General features: G+C 43.0%; 2 protein-coding genes across 2 annotated transcripts; both read left to right on the top strand.

Annotated features, from left to right (window-relative positions):
- On the top strand, window positions 1-9,652 carry LOC149314291 (uncharacterized). The gene is made up of 3 exons (XM_089523087.1): window positions 1-45; window positions 5,524-5,781; window positions 9,065-9,652. Exons 1-3 carry the CDS (start codon window positions 1-3, stop codon window positions 9,248-9,250), a joined length of 489 nt encoding a protein of 162 aa, XP_089379213.1. The 3' UTR covers window positions 9,251-9,652.
- Window positions 9,653-17,113: 7,461 nt separating this feature from the next.
- LOC149314290 (dispanin subfamily A member 2b-like) lies at window positions 17,114-20,061 on the top strand. Its single transcript, XM_089520795.1, has 2 exons — window positions 17,114-17,526; window positions 19,457-20,061. The coding sequence occupies exons 1-2, from the start codon at window positions 17,341-17,343 to the stop codon at window positions 19,640-19,642; spliced, it is 372 nt and encodes a 123-aa protein (XP_089376921.1). The 5' UTR covers window positions 17,114-17,340; the 3' UTR covers window positions 19,643-20,061.
- Window positions 20,062-20,830: the final 769 nt, after the last annotated feature.

The raw sequence follows: 20,830 nt of genomic DNA, 5'->3' as shown, positions 1-20,830 counted from the left end.
ATGAAGACACTGCTGACTGTCCAAGAAACTAAATGCAAGGTAGAGGTAAGGTATAAGCTCCAAAACCCAAAAGCATTCTCTTGAACCCAAGACTTTCAGCCTCTAAATCCTTTGCCCAAAAACCAAACTGATGAAACTAAAAAGCAAATAACAGGGCTCCCACTATTGTTCATAGCTGTGCGAAAGAAATACTTATATCTATTCAAGGCACAGGAGCCCTTGTCTTCTTTTTCATTCAGCCTTTGCCAACATGGTGAAATGGTTTGAGCATTGGACTATGGCTATGGAGACCAGGGTTCAAATCTCAGTTCAGCCGCGTAAACCCACTGGGTGACCTTGGCAAGGACAATAAAAGAATAGTGGTAGACATACTGGAGCTTTGTGAACAGGATAAAAAGAAAAAATTGAGAATGATCTTTTTGGATCTAGAGAAAGCATTTCACAATGCAAATTGGTTCTTTCTTAAAGAGGTACTAAATCAGAGTGATATAGGTACAAACTTTCAAAAATGGGTCAATACTATATACAATAAACAATCAGCTCAAATAGTTATTAATAGGGAAAGATCACAAAGTTGTAAAATAAATAAAGGAACCCGACAGGGATGTCCCCTCTCCCCCCTTTTATTTATTTTGATGATAGAAATTATGCTGAGGAAAATGAGAAATGACAATCAAATTGGAGGCCTGTAGATTAAGAACCACCACTTTAAACTGAAGGCATTTGCTGACGATATTGAAATCTTTTAAGAAAACCCAATAAATAGTATTAAAAAATTATGGACAATATTAGAAGAAGTAGGTGAGATGGCAGGTTTCAAGATCAATAAACAAAAAAGTGGTATAATTTCTCAAAAATAGATGAAAAATCCCTGCTAGATAATTCTGACCTTAAAATAATACAAAAAACCAAATATTTTGGGATCATTATTACAAATCAAAACTCTGAGTTGCTAAAAAAAAAAATAACTATAATAAAGTATGGAGTAAAATTCAGGAGGATTTGAGAAGAGGGAAGACGTTACAACTTTCATTAATGGGCAGGGTAGCCTTGATACAAATGTATGCTCTCCCCAAGATGATTTTTCTCTTCCAATCTATACCAATTATTACATCCGATAAGCTATTTAAGAAATGGCCAAAAGCTATTAGAGAATTTATTTGGCAAGGCAAAAAACCTAGAATAAAAACATCTGTCATGCAGGATAGCAAAGGGAAAGGAGGTCTAGGCTTACCAAATCTGCAAATATACCACAATGCATGCGCCTTTACATGGTTAAAGGATTGGATTAACTTGAAAAAGCAGATATGGCTTGCTTTGGAAGGTGCAAATTTAGATAAATGATGGCATGCTTTTTAATGTTATAAAGAAGAGGTACATCTGAAAGACTTCAATAAACATCTGATTAGGAAATCCCTACTAAAGATATGGCATAAATATAAGAATTCATTTTACCTGAAAATTCCAAGCTGGACCTCTCCAAAGGAAGCCTTTTACAAAATGTAAGGGAAAAAAGAAAAATGGAATACATATAAAGACCTTTTGTATAAAACAAAAGATGAAACAAAATTTAAAACCCTGGAAATGATTCAGAAGAAGGATTCAGGAATACAATGGTTAACGTTCTTCCAACTGAAAGAGAGATTTAAAAAAGACATTAGATAAGAATTGAAACCGAAATGAAGAAAATAGATCAAATTTTATTTAAAGATGGAAAACATATGGTTTCAAGGATTTATAAAATCCTATTAGATATTGATTTAAATGAAGGAACGATAAAAGATTGTATGATTAAGTGGATGAGAGATATAGGGGAACAAATACCCCTTAATTCATGGGAGAGAGTGTGAAGAAAAAAACTAAAATTCACTAAGAGTGATAACCTGATTGAAAATTACTATAAAGTATTCTACAGATGACACTCAACTCCTGAAAAATTGGCAAGAATGGGAAAAGGTTCTAGTGGAAGTAAATGTTGGAGATGCAAGGAAAACGAGGCTAATTACTTTCATATGTGGTGGTCATGTATAGAGATTACTGAGTTTTGGAAAGCAGTACATACCAAAATTCAGGATATCATCCAAATAAACTTTGAGAAAACCCCTGTTATGTTTATTAAACATTATGGAAGAAGTGGAAAGAAAATTAAACCAAAATCAATTAGGAACTACACTATACATGATCACTGCAGCCCACTTGATGGTGGCAAGATATTGGAAAGGAGGGAATTGTCATATGTTTGAGGAACGGATACTAAAAATAAATGATTTAATGATATTGGATAAATTAACAATGATGATTAATGGTAAATTGGAACAACAATTCCAAAGGAAGTGGGAAAGCATCAACAAAATATGGGAATAATGATAGAAATGGGGAACAATTTTAAGACAATAAGTACCATGCACTGTGGTTAAAAATATGGAAATGAAGGCAACTGTAAATGTAAAGAGAGTCAGTAGGTATACATATGGGATAAAAATATATAGTAAGAGCAGAAACCATATTAAGGCTAGACTGTGGGAAAGATGCGATCAATTTATAGTTTCTTTTTCTGAATATAATACTAATTTACTTTCATCTTTAATTTCTCCACTCCCCCCTTCCCAAAGCCGATGGATGAGATTTAAGTGATGAGAGAAAAGAAAGAGAAGATAGAAGCCTTGGAAAATGTACAAATGTTGTATTATAAAAATAAAAATAAAATAAATTTAAAAAAACCCCAATGTCATGAAAAGAAGTCAAGAGAGAAGCTGGGAAAGCCAATCAGAGCTCAGATAATGCTGTGAAGGTGGGGAGGAGGGAGAATACAAACTAGAGGCCAAATACAACAAAACCCACAGAACAGTGATACTTTATGAACAAAATACATTATCCAAGCTTTCACTGGCTTTTTTTGGGCAATGTTAAAAGTCATGTTGTTATTGCTGTTGCTGTGCCTTCAAGTCTTTCCCAACTTATGGTGACCCTCAAGTCTACTTAGGTTTTCTGTGGCTGAGAGTGTGTGAGTTGCTGTTAGAATCCTGATGTATTTTATCACATATATTATTGGTGGGGATAATGGGGGTTGCTTTGGCTAGTAGTGTTCAGTAGAGCCAGGTGGTGCTTATCTAGTGTCCTTGAAGGCCTTGCTCTCAGAGGCTTGGTATGCAGCTTTCAGCTAAGGGGGTAGAAGCCGAGGGGGGAGTGATGGAAGATGAGAACCAGTGAGAAAGAGGAGAGGTTTTCTGCGCAGGCTTTTGGCCAATGGGAGGAGTAGTTTAACTAACTAAGTAGTCTAACTAACCCCACCAATAATATATCTGATAGAATACATCAGGATTCTAACACTTGCCCAAGGTTACCCAGTGGATTTCCATGGCTGAGCGGGGAACTGAACCCTGAGCTCCAGAGGTAGTCCAGCACTCAAACCACTGCAACATATGGGCTCTCTTTAACAGTCATACAGCAGAAATAATGGTGTTAGAGTTACAGGCTTACGTCACATATTGGTCTCAGATGTTACTTCTGCTGTCAGCTAAGATGCTCCCCTTCTTGGCCTTGTAGAAACAAAGGGCAATTAAAGACATTAGATTTAATAAAAATTCAACTCTATTAGCAACAGAAAAGCTACCAGACACACACCTCTGGCTGTTTCTTGTCTCCAGGGAAAGGACTGGGCCTGAATTCTGCAGTTGCCCAGTCTCCCCTAAAGGAAAACCTTCCATGAGAACCTTCTGATTCTATGGGGTGGGTGTATGATTTGAGGGGACCCAGGTTTATTGTGGGCTGGACAACTCAGCTCCAAGGCAAGGCAGCACCTTCGCTGGCACTGTTGTTGTGTGTTTTCAAATCTTTTCTGACTGATGGTCACTTTAGCCGAGCAGAGTCACTTCAAATCCAAGGCAATTCACGTGATGAACTATCACACGTGAAGAACAAAATTGTGGTAATTACGGGGTCAAAGCAGAGTGAGTGCACATTGTATTACTACACCAGTACATACATGAGGATACAACGATTTGAATTGGGACCCTTGTGCATGCTCAGTGGGGTCTGAACACATCCTGAACCTTTGCACTTCTGGGGTTAAGAAGGGGGCCACTTCCTGGTTCCACTTTCATGTGAATGCTAGCTTCATGTGAAAGATTGCTTCATGTTCTATGGGCTTTAGAGTCCCTTTTGGTACCCAAACTAGCACTCTTTCTGGGAGATATGGTCCGTTTTTTTCCAGCCACACAAGGAGCCTTTCTTTGGAAGATATGATCCCTTTTGGCACCCAAACTAGCACTCTTTTTCTGGGAGATATGCTCTGTTTTTTCCAGTGACACAAGCAGCCTTACCCAGCGGCATCGGAAACAGCCGCTTTCCCCCTCCTCGCCTACATGTTTCCTGTTCATGTTAAAACGTGAATACATTCATTCCCCAGTAGCTCTTTGCCCTTTCCCAAGTAGCATCAGAAACAACCGCATTTCCCCTCAGCAGCAATGGAAGTGGGGGGGGGGAGGAGTACCGGAAGCAAATGGGGCAAAATTGCAGCATGGCATCATGGGAAATGTGGGACCTTGGAGGTTTGGGGGGTGTACCAGGACGGAAGCAAAGTTGCATTCCACACCAGACCAATTCGGAGTGAAATCGAAGTGAGCTTGAATGCGAATTCTGTGAATTCACTTTTTACTGAATTCACCAAAATGAGGAGTCACTTTGGATTCACTGCAGAAGGGCCACAGAAGGAGCTCCCATAGAAAGGAATTGTGTGTGATAACACATCACGTTATTGCGTGGATTCGCATCATTGGACCCACAGTCACATCAGATCTGAGCTGCAAAAACCTCCCTGTGATAAGGGCCATGAAGGTTTTCTTGGGCTGAGAGTTTGTAACCCAGTGGGCTTCCATGGCTAGGTGGGGCATGAAACTATTACATCCACTGGATCATTGGCATTCTAAGGATGCTGACAAACTGGAGCGTCTCCAGAGGAGGGCAACTAAAATGGTCAAAGATCTGGAGATCATGCCTTATGAGGAGCGACTTGGGGATGTTTGGCCTGGAGAAGAGATGGTTAAGAGGTGATATGGTAGCACTCTATACGTATTTGAAAAGGTCTCATGTTGAGAAGGGAGTGAGCTTGTTTTCTGCTGCTCCAGAGAACAGGACCTGGAACAATGGGTGCAAGCTACAGGAAAAGAGATTCCGCCTCAACATTTCTTGACAGTGAGAACTGTTTGATAGCGGAACACACTCCTTCCTCGGAGAGTGGTGGAGTCTCCTTCTTTGGAGGTCTTTGAACAGAGGCTGGATGGCTATCTGTTGGGGGTGTTTTGACTGAGAGTTCCTGCATGGCAGAATGGGGTTGAGCTGGATGGTCCTTGCGGTCCATTCCATTTCGGTGATAGTGTTCTATGTCCCTTGGGGATTGGTCTATGATTGGAAGAGAGCCAGCCTGGCTTTGAGTGTTGGGCCAGGACTGTGGAGTGCCAGGTGCGAATCCTCCCGGAAAGGGAGCTGGGAACCCCCACCCTCCGCTCCCTGCCTCCCATAAAGAGAGACCAAAGCAGCCCTCCGCCGCAGATTTTCCCTTCCCGTCCCTGGGCTCCATCCAGCCCTCTCTCCCTGTCCTCCTCCTCCTCCTCCTGCAGCCAAGCATGCAGCCCTCCAGCAAGGAGCCCCCGCAGCCCCCCGGGGCAGCCCCTGCCTTCGCCCCCGAGTTCCCCGCGGGACTTCGTCCTCTGCTCCCTCTTCAACTTCGGCTTCCTCAACTGCTGCTGCCTGGGCTTCGCCGCCCTGGTCTTCTCCATCAAGGTGAGCAGCAGGAGGCACCAGGGGACCCTGACAGGCCTCCTCCCGGACGGAAGGGGCCCTGGAGGACCCCCGCCCCCCTGCCAGCCCCTGCCCCTCCATCCCTGGCTGCTGAGTGCTGCCTTTGGGCTGCCCAGGGTTCCTCAGGGAAGGCTTGGCCACGTCCTGCCTCTGCCGTGGGCGCCAACTGCTGCGATGTCTTGGCGGTCTCCCTTCCAAGTACTGACCAGGGCCGAGCCTGCTTAGCTTCCAAGACCAGCCCGGCTCTCTGCCTCCAGCTCCTCTCTTCTGATTCAGGGCTTCTTGTTCTGCGCCAGCCCCTTCTTCCTAGGGCTGCTGGTCTCTCTCTCTCTGTGTGTGCCTTCAAATCCCCTCTGGACTTCAGGGACAGGCAGAAAAGCTGGTGTTCCTGGTGATTTATTTTTCCCAATTTTTCTGAAGGCAGCTTCCTCCTCCCTTTCTAGAATTTGGGTCCAACTTCATATGATTCTTCATTCCATGTATCATTCATTTTTTCATCTCTTTTATATAGCTCTTCTGTGTATTGTATCCAGCGGTTTTTGTTTGTTTGTTTGTTTCCTATTGGTCTTTTAGTGTGCTCTTGATCTTACCATAGAGCATTCCTATTTTTGGTTTGAACTTCCCTTTTATTTCCCTTATCTTATTGAAGAGATCTCTCATTCTTCCTTTTTTTGTTGTTTGTTATTGTCTTCTGTTCCTTTGTATTGATTGTTATAGTAGTTGTCATTGTCCTTGCACACTAATTGTTGAACAGCCACATTCTGCATTTTCATATTTGTGTGCTGCTGGACTGAATGAGTTTGTAACTGATGGAAAAACGGCAAACTTTGAAAGCAGCAGAACAGAGTGGCACTGTTACTCCTTGATCTAGTCACTATACTTTTATTGATGCAGTCTAGAATTGCATTGGCCTTCTTAGCTGCTGCATCACACTGTTGACTCATGTTCATAGTGTGATCCAGCAGCTAAAAAGGCCAATGAGATTCTAGGCTGCATCAATAGAAGTCTACTGTCTATCTAGATCATGGGAAATAATAGTGCCACAGTATGTTTGTTTGTTTATTTATTTATTTATTTATGGTATTTATACCCCGCCCTTCAGCCCTAAAGGCTATCAGAGCGGCTTACAATTATTATTTTAATTAGACGGGTTATTAAATAAGATACAATGAAGCATCCTTCATTACACATCTGTTAAGAATCTTGGATCAAATTAAATCCTAGGTTTGCCCATGTGTATAAAAGTATTATTAAGACACCTTCAAATATAAAATTCAACCTGAACATCCATCCTGTATGTGTGTGCTTTTAAGTTGCTGTCAGTTTATGGAGACACTCCATAACCTCTTGATCACTCATCTAAAATAATCATAATCATGGCAACTCTGAATGAAATGGGCATTTTTATCCCGATCTCCCAAGTACTGTCCCTTACACATGAAACAGTGATTGCTGGATAGGGAATATGGGGAAAAGATAAAAATGTATAGCTTAAAGGTGAAATATGAACTCTGAGGCATAATTGTGCTGCTGATCTGTGCTTGGACCAGTTACAAACTGTGTTAGACCTGTACTCCCAACCTCTTGCCCCCAAGATATTTTGCACTGCAGTAAGTCGCCATTTCCCATAAGCTCCCCCAAACCATTTGTTGTTGTTGTTATCCACCCTCAAGTTGATCTCAACCAATGGCAACCCTGTATATGAGACATCTCCAAGACTCCCTATGCTCCACTGCTCTGCTCATGTCCTGAAAATTCATACCCATGACCTCCTTAATAGAGTCCAAATACCATACAGCCTGGTTAATTCAGGCCAGAGCTTGGCACAAGCAAAGCGTGGGTAAAGGGAGAGGGTGGAAAAACAGCCCTGCTCTGCTTTGCATCTGTAGCTCCTGTCAGTGCCAGGAAGGAGGCCCACTTCTCTATCAGTCCCATATGCTTTCTAGTTACAGAGCTGGAAGGTACAGTATTCTAAAGAGCTCTTTTGGTGAGAGGAGGAGAGTTGTGGAGGATTGACCTGACTTTCTCAGGAGAGAGAGCTGGAATACATTTGCAGGAGAATGCACAATATGCATTTCCCTCACTTTCCCCTTCCTGTATTCTCCATCCTGATCCTGCATCAAGATTTTTAAAGAGCTGACATGAACATCTCCACCTCTCAATGTAATGAGTCTTAAGAAAGGAAAATCCTGTGCTGTTTGGATTAGTCTCAGGTCTCCATCTTTTCTATGCCCAGACAACTGACTGGAGCTCTTAGCAATAGTAGTTAATATAGACTTCTCTGGTTCTCTGTAGGCATACATTCCTGGATTTACTGTGGATGGCAAAAATCACAGATAGTTGAGAACCCTATTGAACTGAATGACTTCCACCCCAAGCACACTGGAGGACATAGAAATGCCTAGAAAGAATATATTTTTGGGGGTGTCAGAGCAACACAATGCACTAGGGGAGGCCCACAGTCTTTGTAGATAAGATGCCTTGACTACACAGATGGTCATTTTGTATTATTCGTCCACTAAAACATGAAGAAAATTTATCATGCATTCAGAAGACTTGTTTTGCTTGAATGTCCTTATGGTAAAGTTGAGAATTATGAGTGTCCAGGCAACAGTATTTGATCTTCATGCTCCCCCTTGGTCTCGAAAAGCATGGGTTTCCAAATATAATTGCTTAATGGTTCTTGAGTATTTGACAAAACAAGTTGTAATAGGGATTATGAAGTAGTGTGCGTATGGTAGGAAACTTGAAATTTCAGAAGCAGTGGTAATAAAGTGAATCTTCCTTTGGCCAATTTTGGTTGGAAAAGGTAATAGTTATTATTGTAAAAAAATATGAAAAGAGAAGACTGAAACTAAGGGAAGAATAACAAGCAAATGTTCAGGAAAGCATACATTGAATCATTTCCTGTATTGCTATGTATTTTATATGTACAGTATTATCTTACTAGACAGGCCCCTTCCCCACCACCACTCCCTACTCCTTCTGTGTCGTGTCTTTTTAGATTGTAAGCCTGAGGGCAGGGAACCGTCCAATTAAAAAGATTGTATGTACAGCGCTGTGTAAATTTACAGCGCTTTATAAATAAAGGTTAATAATAATAATAAAATTTTCATTTTGCACAAGCTTTGGACAGTGGGACCACTGTACAGAAAATGTTAGCTGTGAATGTTCAACTTGGGCAATGAGCAGTTCAAAGAATATACAAATATCTCTCCATTTCTAATTCTAACTTTTTTTTTAAAAAAAACCCTCTTTCTTTCAGTCAAGAGACTGTAAAGTTGTTGGAGATCCTGAAGGCACAGCTAGCTATGGCAAGACAGCCAAATGCCTGAATATCACTGCTCTGGTAGTAAGCCTCATTTTGACAGTTATCGGCATCATGGAGTATTACTTTGTTTTGGCCGCTTTTGTTCAAAAATTCCAGGAGATGATAAAGAAACATCAGTAATTGGAGCGGGATCAATGGGAAATAAATTTTGCCTCAACACTTACAACTGTTTCTTCTGCTCTACTATTTCACTTGCAAGCAATCCCGCATTCTACAAAACAGCGAGTGCTACTTGCAAGGTCACAATGCAGAAATGTATGCTGTTAACCTGCAGCTCTGTAGCCACTGCTTGCCTTACCAGTACTGACAGGAGATTTGGATTATGCCCTGTTGAAATGAGCGCTGCCTTTTCTGTCATGGGATCTGGGTCTATGGCCCTCCCAGGGCCTGTTGATAAGGGAAGCCATCACTGTTCTGCCTTGTTTTTCAATGTTTTGATAAGCTTCTCATTCAATATATTAAGTTTTTTTCTATACCAATATGAAGCATGTGCTTTACCTAAATAAAAATATATCCTATTGGCTCAAGGGTTAGCAGTTTTCATTTTATAAAAAGTAAAGTTAAACTCTACAGGGCTGAAACCATCATTCATTCAGGGTTTCGGAACTCATTGTTCATGTATTTTGTAGTCAATGATCCCTTGATCTCTGTAGGCCAAGCTTGCCATTGATTGGAGGGACAAGTGTGTAATACGAGATTGCAGATGTGGAGGGGTGTGGAAAATAAAAACAAGCTGCAAAGGCTGCAGGTGGAGTCACAAGAACAGCTGGTGAAAGGATATTTATTGTTTGCCAGTGAGGTTTTTCTGACTCAATACTGGGTCTCTAGAGAGTAAAAAAGGACAACCCCATTGGCCAGAAAGCTGAGGTGGAGGAAAGGACTGTTAATATAATCTGTAGCTTTAGATGTTCCTCCATGTCTTCAGTTCTGTGGCCTTGTTCATGATCCGTGATTGTTTCTTTTAAAAAAAACAACACAAAAAACTTTAAATTGAATTAATTTCATTTTCAGAATGGACATAATGCTTCTAATCCTCCTCTCCTCTCTCATTTTTTCATCTTCCAAGTTTAGCTTTTAGACCTAAACTCTATATACCTTGCTTTTCCAGACTAAGGCTAGCCTTTTAAGAAATGTTATATCGGACCAGCACAAGCTCCAGCTAGTTTGTCTAGTATTAACTAAAATATGTCAACAAATATAGAAATCAAAACAGTGGCTGACAGATTGGAAACTATCAATACACATCCCCATCCAAAAAAATAGGAGACCCACAATATTGCAGCAACTATAGTACCATAGCATTAATTTTCCACAGAAGCAAAATTTCTGCTCAAAATTATGCCACATGGGCTCCAACTATATATGGAGAGAGAGGTGCAAATGCGGTACAGTAAAGGAAGGGATCACATAGCAAACATATGATGGATAATGGAATTCACAAAAGAATTGCAAAAGAAAATCAGCATGTGTTTTGTAGATTATAGCAAAGCCTTTGGCTGCAAAGATCAGTGAAAGCTATGGAATGTCCTTCAAGAAATGGGAGTGACACTACATTTGATGGTACTGATGAGAGATCTGCACTTAGAACAAGAGGCTACTGTTAGAACAGAATATGGAAAAACAATGATTTCCTAATGGCAAAGGGGTTAGGCAAGGATGCCTTCTATCACTTTATTTGTTTAACACGTATACAGAAAATATCATGCGAAGTGCAGGCTTAGACTCAGGACAAGTGAAGATAGCAGAAAACATCTTAGACTTGGAACAAGTACTAAGGAAAGTTAAGAAAGTGCAAAGGCAGGCTTACTGCTGAATATAAAGAAAAGAAAAATGATGACCATAGAGAATTTACATAAATTCATCCTAGATAATGAAGAAATCAAAATAGTTAAAGATTTCCGATACTTTAGATCAAATATTGATCAGTATGCTGGCTATTGGCCATAATAAAGGAAATGAATGAACATTGATTAGAATGGAGGATGCAGTCAAAAAATCAAGGGCAGTCAAAGGCAGCTATGAAAGAACTAGACAAGATCCTAAAGTTTAAGATATACAACTGAACACTAAAGTCAGAATTGTCCAAGCCATGGTATTCCCAGTCAGCGTGTATAGATGTGAGAGCTGGACAGTGAAGAAAGTGGACAGAAAGAAAATAAACTTGTTTGAGATGTAGTGCTGAAGAAGAATGTTGAGGATACTGTGGATGGCCAAAAATACATGCAAACTGGTCCTAGAAGAGATCAAACCTAAACTCTCACTGGAAGTCAAGGTGTCAAAACCGAGGCTATCATACTTTGGCCACATCATGAGAAGGCATGACTATTAGAAAAAACAATAATGCTAGGAAAGGTAGAGGATAGTACAAAGAGAGGGAGACTACATGCCATATGGCTAGACTCAACCAGGGAGGTCATGGGCCTAAACCTGCAGGGATTAAGCAGACAGTAGTAAGGATTCCTGAAGATGTCCCATTCACAGGGTTGCCATGAATCAAGGTCAACTCAAAGGCAATTAACAGCAATAACAAATTCTGTCTCCATGCATTGCTAAGGCAGAGTCTTCTGAGAGGGACACTAGCATCACGTAAACAAAGCAGTACACAGTACTCTGTCTTAGAATCATAGAATTTTAGAGTTGGAAGAGACTCTGAACACTCTGAACACTAATTATCAAAAAATAAATTATTTACAAGGACATCCATCTCACAGAATATTTTAAGAGTTTTTCTCAAGCTCACTAAGAAGAAGAAATGGGCGGTCAGTCGGGGGGGGAGGGGGGGGAGAGAAGAATCCAGGGGCCAGTTTTCTTCCTGTGAATATACTGTGGGCAGCATCCTTTCCACCTCGTCTATAAAACAACTTGCCAACAATCATTGGCCATGTTTCCACATCAACTTAGCATAACATAAACATCTGTCAGCAGAGTTTCTCCATGTTAGAATCTCCAGCATTGCACAGTCCAAGTACTGCATAACTCTGTAGCATGTTTGAGAAATTATGAATTTGCGTAGCTGTAGCCTCATTGCACAATGCTTACTGGCAGTGCACATTGACACACACTACTCTAGGTGCATTCTTGTGCATCTGCATGTGGAACTCCACTCCTGGCACCATCTACTGAGTAGCTCCATTCCACACTGTCGAAAAAGTAACTGCGTGTATAGAGCAAATCAAGCCTATGCATGTCACCATCAGGATTCTGGACATTGTTTCATAAAATCCTTTGAGCTAGCAATAGATGTCATACAAAGCCCTTTGCTTTATTGTAAAGGCCAGCTGCTGCTCTGGGAGGCTTTTAGTAGTGGCAAATCCAACAAAGATAAAATTTGAGGAGCAGCCACTCTTTCCAGAACCAAGCTATCTCATCGTTTCTCCAACTGCTGTGCTGTCTGATAGCACTCCTCATGCCCTCCTATCAAGTACAAATGTAACTATTTTGTCCTTTCTGTCCTTTCAAATGCAAAGGCCTACTTCTGGCTATCATTTGATAGCAAAAATTATAGACAGTTTGCACTTCTGCTCAAGGCATAGTGTAGTGACTTGAGCATTGAACTATGGGCTTGTCTACTTCTCATCCTATTTGATTAGAATGTGATCTTGTTGCATGTGATTCAGAAGAGTTTGCGGTTTTCTGGGCAGGGGGAGAAAAAAAAAATCCCCAAACTCTAAAAAAAAAAAGGCTTCATGGTTTTTACTGAAGGATCCAGGAGTATCCGTGGGGGTGTGCATTCCCCAATGTGTGACTGTCCATCTGCTTCACATGGTTTGGATGGCTGCACATTTTTGGCAAACAGACAAATAGATACAAATTTGCACAGGAAAGTGAAGACAATTACATTGTTGCAAGTTCTCACAATTCTAGGAAATGTTACACACTCTCACATCCAGCTAGAGGGACCACAGGATTTTAACATGAAATTAGCTTTATTTTGCCGTCAAGGCTTCAGAGGAAAATAAAGTTTCCAGAGACCTGAAGCACCCCCTAATAGGCATAAGACCTTTTTATAGGGTTTCAAACAAAGAAACTCTAATACATATATGATTGGCTACAGAAAAGTTAAATATACAATTCTCTTCATCTATTGGTTATAGAAATGCATACATTTTGGTACACCACATGTGCCCATCCTTCTCTGCCTTATTAGTTCTGCCTCTACACACTGTTCCAGGATGGACTCTGATGGTATTCCAAAAATTTCTGATTTTGTCTAATGCAGGCTTCTAGGCGCCTTTATGATAAGGAGAGAGGCCCAAGATGTTACTCTGACCCTTTTCTCAAAACTACCTTTTGGCCTGGTCTTCATCTCCAAATCCTTCAGCCATTTAAAATATTGGCTGTTATTGATTAGATGTTGAATATACTGACTGTAACTACTTCAAAATGTCAATGTGAATGTGCAAAAATCCACAGCAATTCGCAATAATATACTTATGTGTAGACTAGCCCTATGACTCTGGAGACCAGAGTCTGAATCCCATCTCAGCCATGGAAACCTACTGGATGACCCTGAGCAAGTGCCGCTCTCTCAGCCTCAGGCAAAGACAAACCCTCTCTGAACAAATCTTGCCAAGAAAACCCCAAGATAGGTTTGCCTTAGGGTTGCCATATGTTGGAAACAACATGAAGGCACACAACAACAAAAGCAATGAAGCATCTGCCACCCCTCCTCCTAGTGACAAAGGGCAATAAAAGACAGGTAATAAAAATTCAATTCCATTAGCAACAGAAGAATTAGCAGACATCTGGCTGTTTCTTGTTTCCAGAGAAAGGACTGGACCTGAATGCCGCAGTTGCATGTCCTCTTGAAAGGAAAACTTTCCAAAAGGATGGGTATATGATTTGACGTGGCTCAAGGTTTACTCTGTGCTGGACAACAGCTCCAAGGCAAGGGGGCACCTTCATTGGCATTTGTTGTTATTGTGTGCCTTCCAAGTTCTTTGGACTTATGGTGACCCTAAGGTGACCCTATTATAGGGCTTTCTTGGCAGGTTTAGTCAGATGGATTTTTCCATTGCTATCCTCTGAGACTGAGAGAGTGAGACTCAGCCAAGGTCACCCAATAGTTTTACATGGTTTAGTTGGAATTCAAACCCTGTTCTCCAGAGTCATAGTCCACAGCTCAAGTCACTGCATTATATCTGACCAGGGTGACATATCCTAACAGCAAAGGGGGCTAAGGCACCGCAAACTGGAGGGCCTTCAAGACGAACATAGGAAATTACCAAATATAAGCTAAAAACACTAATATAAGTATAAGCTCAAGCTTCTCAGTCCTGCTCCAAATGGAGGACAGTTTGGAATTTCACCTGGACAAAAGGTTGAAATGTAGGGCATGTCCTGGAAAAGAAGGACAAGTCTGGTCCCCCTGTATGTGCCCCAAATGAAGTAAAGGAGGGAAGAGAGGCAGTCCAGGGCACCCCCTTCCTGGCCCCGGTTCCCTGCTTCTTTGGGGTGCCAGTCCTCCCTTTCTGGTGTGCGCTTGCCATCTTTCACCAAAGAGGTGGAAGAAAAAGGAGTGACTGGAGAGGAGGAGATGCCCCAGGCTCCAAAACAGAGTGGTCAGGCCTCCAATTACGGAAACAGGGCTGGGGGCCAAACAGGACCTTTTGTGGCCCTTAAAAGCCCCAGGGGTGGTGGATGGAAGGTGCTGAGGAGCCACCTGAATCATGGCATCATGGAATCATAGAATCATAGAATTCAAAGAGACCGCAAGGGCCATCCAGTCCAACCCCTGCCATGCAGGAACTCTCAATCAGATCATCCCCGATAGATGGCTATCCAGCCTTTGTTTCAAGATGTCCAAGGAGGGAAGACTCCACTACACTCCAAGGGAGTGTGTTCCACTGTCGTACAACCCTTACTGTCAGGAAGTTCCTCCTAATGTTGAGGCGGAATCTCTTTTCCTGTAGCTTGCTCCCTCCTCAATATGACATCCCTTTAAGTATTTAAACAGGGCTGTCATATCACCTCTTAACCTTCTCTTCTCCAGGGTAAACATCCCCAGCTCCCTAAGTCATTCTTCATAGGGCATGGTTTCCAGACCCTTCGCCATTTTAGTCACCCTACTTTGGACACGCTCCAGTTTCTCCACATCCTTTTTAAATTGTGGTGCCCAGAATTGGACACAGTATTCCAGGCGAGGCCTGACAAAAGCAGTATAGAGTGGCACTATTACTTCCCTTGATCTAGACACTATACTTCTATTGATGCAGACTAAAATCGCATTGGCCTTTTGAGCTGCCGCATTGCACTGTTGACTCATGTTCAACTTGTGGTCAATTTGGACTCCCAGATCCCTTTCACACGTAGTTTCATTCAGCCATGTGTCCCCATCCTATATCTGTGCATTTCATTTTTCTGCCCTAAGTGCAGTATCTTACATTTCTCTGTGTGAAAATTCATTTTGTTAGCTTTGGCCCAGCTTTCTAGTCTATTCAAGTCATTTTGAATTTTGATCCTGTCCTCTGGAGTATTAGTTACTCCTCCTAATTTGGTGTCATCTGCAAATTTGATAAGTATGCCCCCAATTCTGTCATCCAAGTCATTTATAAAGACGTTGAATAGCACTGGGCCCAGGACAGAGCCCTGTGGGACCCCACTGGTCACTTCTCTCCCGGATGAAAAGGAGCCATTGTTAAGCACCCTTTGGGTTCAGACAGTCAACCAATTACTAATCAATCCACCTAACAGTTTCCTTGTCTAGCCCACATTTTAGAAGCTTGTTTGCAAGAATGTCATGGCGGACCTTGTCCAAGGCCTTACTGAAATCGAGATATGCTATATCCACAGCATTCCTTTTGTCTATCAAGCTGGTAATTTTATCAAAAAAGGAGATCAGATCAGTCTGGCATGACTTGTTTCTCAGAAACCCATACTGACTATTTGTGATTATGGACACAGACTGTCTGTTGCATTGTCCAGTCCACATTTTGCAAGCTTGTTTGCAAGAATGTCCTGGGGAACCTTGTCAAAGGCCTTACTGGAATCAAAATATGCAAATAGATATGAAGACCTGGAAGCAAGGAGGCTGGGAGGCTGTGGAAGGAAATCACAGGAAGGGTGTCTCTCAAAAGCCGGCAGGAGGACCCAGGCCAAGCTCCCCTGAGGAAGAGGCCTCCTTTTCACCTCAGGAAGCCCTGCCAAAGCCCTTGGCCTGCCATCATGTCCCATCTCCAGCCCCAGCTGTCTTTCTGCCCAAACAGCCAACCCCCACCACCACCCCAGTCCCCATTAGTATCAGCCAAGCACCACAAAATGGAGGACACAGCCAAATTCAAAGCTCCACACACCCTCCTAGAAATGTCAAGGCATGCTTCTTAAGTCCTGTTCCAAATAGTGGAAGATGTTTGGGAATTCTTCCCGGGCAGAAGGGGGAAATAGAGGACAGGCCCTGTTTTTTTTAATCTGTTGTTTGCCTGCTGTTGTTGAATCGATATTGTGTATTCATGTTGTGTTACATTCCATTTTCTCAAACAGTGGTTCTCTCAACCTTCCTGACACCACAACCCTTTAACACAGCCCCTCGCGTTGTGGTGACCCTTGTAACCATACAATTATTTCCGCTGCTACTTTATTAACTTTAATTTTGCTGCTGTTTTCTGATGGTTTTAGGCGGTGATCTTTGCGAAAGGGTCGTTCGACCCCCAAAGGGGCTGCGACCCACCGGTTGGGAACTGCTGTTCTAGAATGTACGCCAGTGGCCGGTCCATGTCGTTGCATTCCATTCTATTTTATGCACAGTGCTGTGTAACCCTACAGCGCTTTATAAAGTTTAATAACAATAATCATCATCCTAGGAAGGCGTGCCTGCTGGCCCTGCCACCTCTCAGCCCCAGAGGCTATGATGAACTGACCATCCTCTCTTTGTGTGTGTGTTGGGTGCCTTCGTGTTACTCTCCAAGCTGGGGCCCCCTTAAGGACTACCCCAAAAGGTCAGTGTTAGCTGCTTAGTCTGGCGCCAAATGGAGGAGGAGGAGGTTTGGGACTGGCCCCTGGAGAGAGCAAGCTGCAATGGAGGACGGGTCCGGGGAAAGGAGCAGCCTCTCCCCCGCTGAGTTTCCTTTCCTCTGGGCCTCTGCCTTTTCTGGGAAACGAAAGAGGCCCCCGCCTGACACAGCGCCCCTCCCCTCCCTCCTTCTCTCCCTCTTCTTCTACTACTAGTACTACTACTACTACTACTTCTCCTGCTCCTCCTGCTCCAGCCAAGCATGCAGCCCTCCGGCCACGCCGTCCGCCTGGACATGGAGCCCCTCTACGGGAAGGACCCCCGGGGCCCCTCCGCCGCCCACCAGCCCCCGAGTCCCTCGCGGGACTTCGTCCTCTGGTCCCTCTTCAACTACGGCTTCTTCAACTGCTGCTGCCTGGGCTTCGCCGCCCTGGTCTTCTCCATCAAGGTGAGCAGCAGGAGGCACCAGGGGACCCTGACAGGCCTCCTCCCGGACGGAAGGGGCCCTGGAGGACCCCCGCCCCCCTGCCAGCCCCTGCCCCTCCATCCCTGGCTGCTGAGTGCTGCCTTTGGGCTGCCCAGGGTTCCTCAGGGAAGGCTTGGCCACGTCCTGCCTCTGCCGTGGGCGCCAACTGCTGCGAGGTCTTGGCGGTCTCCCTTCCAAGTACTGACCAGGGCCGAGCCTGCTTAGCTATTAGGCTGGCTGAGTGCCCACCCAGCTCTGCCTCCAGGACTTCTTCCCTGCCTCCCTGCAACAGCTGCGCTTGGTTGCTAGGGGTAGCTGCCCCCCCCCCTTTGTGTGTGTTTGTGTGTGTTCACCAGCCACACTGTTTGCTCGCCATGTTTCCCCTCGGCCTTGGAAAGCTTGAGTTTCACAATATAATTGTGTAATAGTTGTTGAGTTCAGGGATGCCACACAACAGGGGTGCAACACAAGGCTCCTACCGGGATGCCTGTTGGCTTTGCCTTTTGTGAGGCAGACCATGGGGAGCATTGTCCAATGATTCTCTATAGGCAAGTACTCCCCTGTGTTCCCCTATGGGCAAGTATGGTTTCCCTATGGACAAGTACTGTCATTTGTTTCAGTAGGTCCTACTCATGATATTCTTTTGATCTAGAATTCCCATACTTAGAATAAAGCTTTCCTTTAAGCTACTCTGCTTCTCTTGCACTCTTTTCCACATGCCTTAGCTTGGCTAGTTCTTCCCTATATTGGCAAGGGAAGGTCCAGTAGAGCCCCCAGGAACATCCCCATGCATTGCTAAGGGGTGTGTGTGTATGGGGGGAAAATTATTGGGTGGTGACAGCAAGTTCTTTAGGTTAAGGGTGGTCTCAAGGGGGCCCCATCCACCTCAGCAAGAGAGGAGAGGCACCCACAGAGAACCTTCACATTATAACTTCCACATCTCTGTATCCATGATTTCTGTAGATGGCAAAAGTTGGATACTTGAGAACCGTATTGAACTGAATGGCCTCCACCCCAAACATACCATAGTATCACAATGGAGAACATAGAATGCCTAGAGAGAACATATTTTGGGGGGATGCGGAGGCAAGGTGAGGCACCATGAGTGGTCTGCAGCTCCTTGTAGAGAAATGAAGTGGTAGATGCCAATCTCGCGGATATGGATGATGACTTGTATTTGACAAAAGGAGTTGTAACAGGGATTGTGAGTATTGTGCATTTGATAGGAAACTGGTAACAAACTTCAGAGAGAGAGGTAATAAAGTGAACCTTCAGTTGTATAAATTTGGTGAGAAATGATAAAAGTTATTATAAAAAATATGAACATAGAGAGCTGAAACTGAGGCTAGAATAGGATGCAGCTGCTCAGGAGACATACATTTTCTTGTTGCCTCTGGTCACTGAGAGCACTGTACAGAAAATGTATAGCCATGAATACCCCCAGATCCCCAAAAATAAGATATACCCATTAAATAAGCCATAGCAGGATTCCTAAGCATTTGCGCAATATAAGCCATACTCTGAAAATAAGACATAGTGACAGGCCCGGCACAAAACGGAAGGGGGCGGGAAGGGAGCGGAAAGATTGGGGCCATTGGTCTTAAAGGAAATGGAGTCACAAGATATTCAGGATGGAATTCCCGATTTGGAGAGTTATGACGATGTTCCAGAAGAAGACAACTTAACTATATTTGAATAAATGTAAATTGTCGAACCGTACTTAATAAAAATAAGACATCCCCTGAAAATAAGCCATAGTGTGTCTTCTTGAGGAAAAATAAATATAAGAAAGTCTTATTTTCGAGGAAACACGATAGTCAGTCCACTTGAGCAATGAGTAGATCAAAGCATGCAGAAGGATGGTTGTACTTCTAACTCCTAACTTTTTTTCAAAAAAATATCTTTCCTTCAGTCAAGAGACCGCAAAGTTGTTGGAGATCCTGAAGGCGCAGCTAGCTATGGCAAGACAGCCAAATGCCTGAATATCACTGCTCTGGTAGTAAGCCTCATTTTGACAGTTATCGGCATCATGGTGTATTACTTCGTTTTGGCCGCTTTTGTTCAACAATTCCAGGAGATGATGAAGAAACATCAGTAATTGGAGCTGGATCAATGGGAAATACATCTTGCCTCCAGGATCATCTTCCTGGCATTATAGCCATGCTCAGCACTGCCAACTGTTTCTTCTGCTCCACTCTTTCACTGGCAAGGAATCCGGCATTCTACAAAACAAAGTTGCGATGCAGAAATGTATGCTGTTACGTACAGCTCTGTAACCACTGCTTGCCTTACCAATTGTGACAGGATATTTGGATTGTGCCCTGTTGAAATGAGTGCTGCCTTTTCTGTCCCAGGATCTGGGTCTGTGGCCCTCCCAGTGCCTGTTGATAATGGAAGCCATTGCTTTTCTGCCTTGTTTTTTAATGTTTTGATAAGCTTCTCATTCAATATTTTAAGATTTTTTATATACCAATATGAAGTGTGTGGCTTATCTAAATAAAAAAAATATATCCTTTTTGTTCAAGTGTCAGCAGTTTTCATTTTGGTTATAAGCCCAACAGAGCCGAAACAAACATTCTCCAGATTTCAGGGTTTCTGAACTCAGTGTTACTGTACTTTGCAGTCCCTGATCCACAGATCCCTGTAGGCTGAGCTTATCATTAGAGGGACATGTGCATCACACTGGGCACAGGTGGGGGAGTGGGGGTAGGGGTAGAGAATGAAAACAAGCTGCCAGGGCTGCAGTTGGAGTCCCAAGAGCAGCTGGTGAAAGCATGTTTACTGTTTGCAAGAGAGGTTTTTCTGACTCAATACTAGGTCTGTGCCAAGACAGTCCCACTGGCAAGAAGGCTAGAGTAGAGGAGGAGACTGTTGGTGTAATCAGTAGCTTTAGTTGTTCTTCCATGTTTTGAGTTCTATGACCTTGCTCATGATCTCTGATTGTTTTTTAAAAAACTTTAAATTGAGTTACTTTTGTTTTCAGAATGGATATAATGCTTCTAATATTCCTTTCCAATCCCATTTCTTCATCCTCCAAGTTCATCTTTAAGACCTAAGTGCTACATGCCTTGCTTTTCCAGATTCAGGCTTGCCTTTAAAGAAATGCTTTATTGGGCCAGATCAAGGTCCAGCTTGTTTGTCTCTCTGCATAGTTGGGCTGTAGTCTTCTAAGAGTGCACTAGGATTATATAATCAAAGTGGTATACAGTACTCTGTAACTATGCTGCAGATGTATATTGTCATTAGTTTTCATGCAAACTTAAACTATGGTTTAGTCATATATACA

This window comes from Sceloporus occidentalis, unplaced genomic scaffold, assembly GCF_023333645.1.
Source record: "Sceloporus occidentalis isolate IW3139 unplaced genomic scaffold, rSceOcc1.0.p SCAF_4, whole genome shotgun sequence".
Lineage (NCBI taxonomy): Eukaryota > Metazoa > Chordata > Lepidosauria > Squamata > Phrynosomatidae > Sceloporus > Sceloporus occidentalis.
This window is presented reverse-complemented; position numbering and strand designations above follow the sequence as displayed.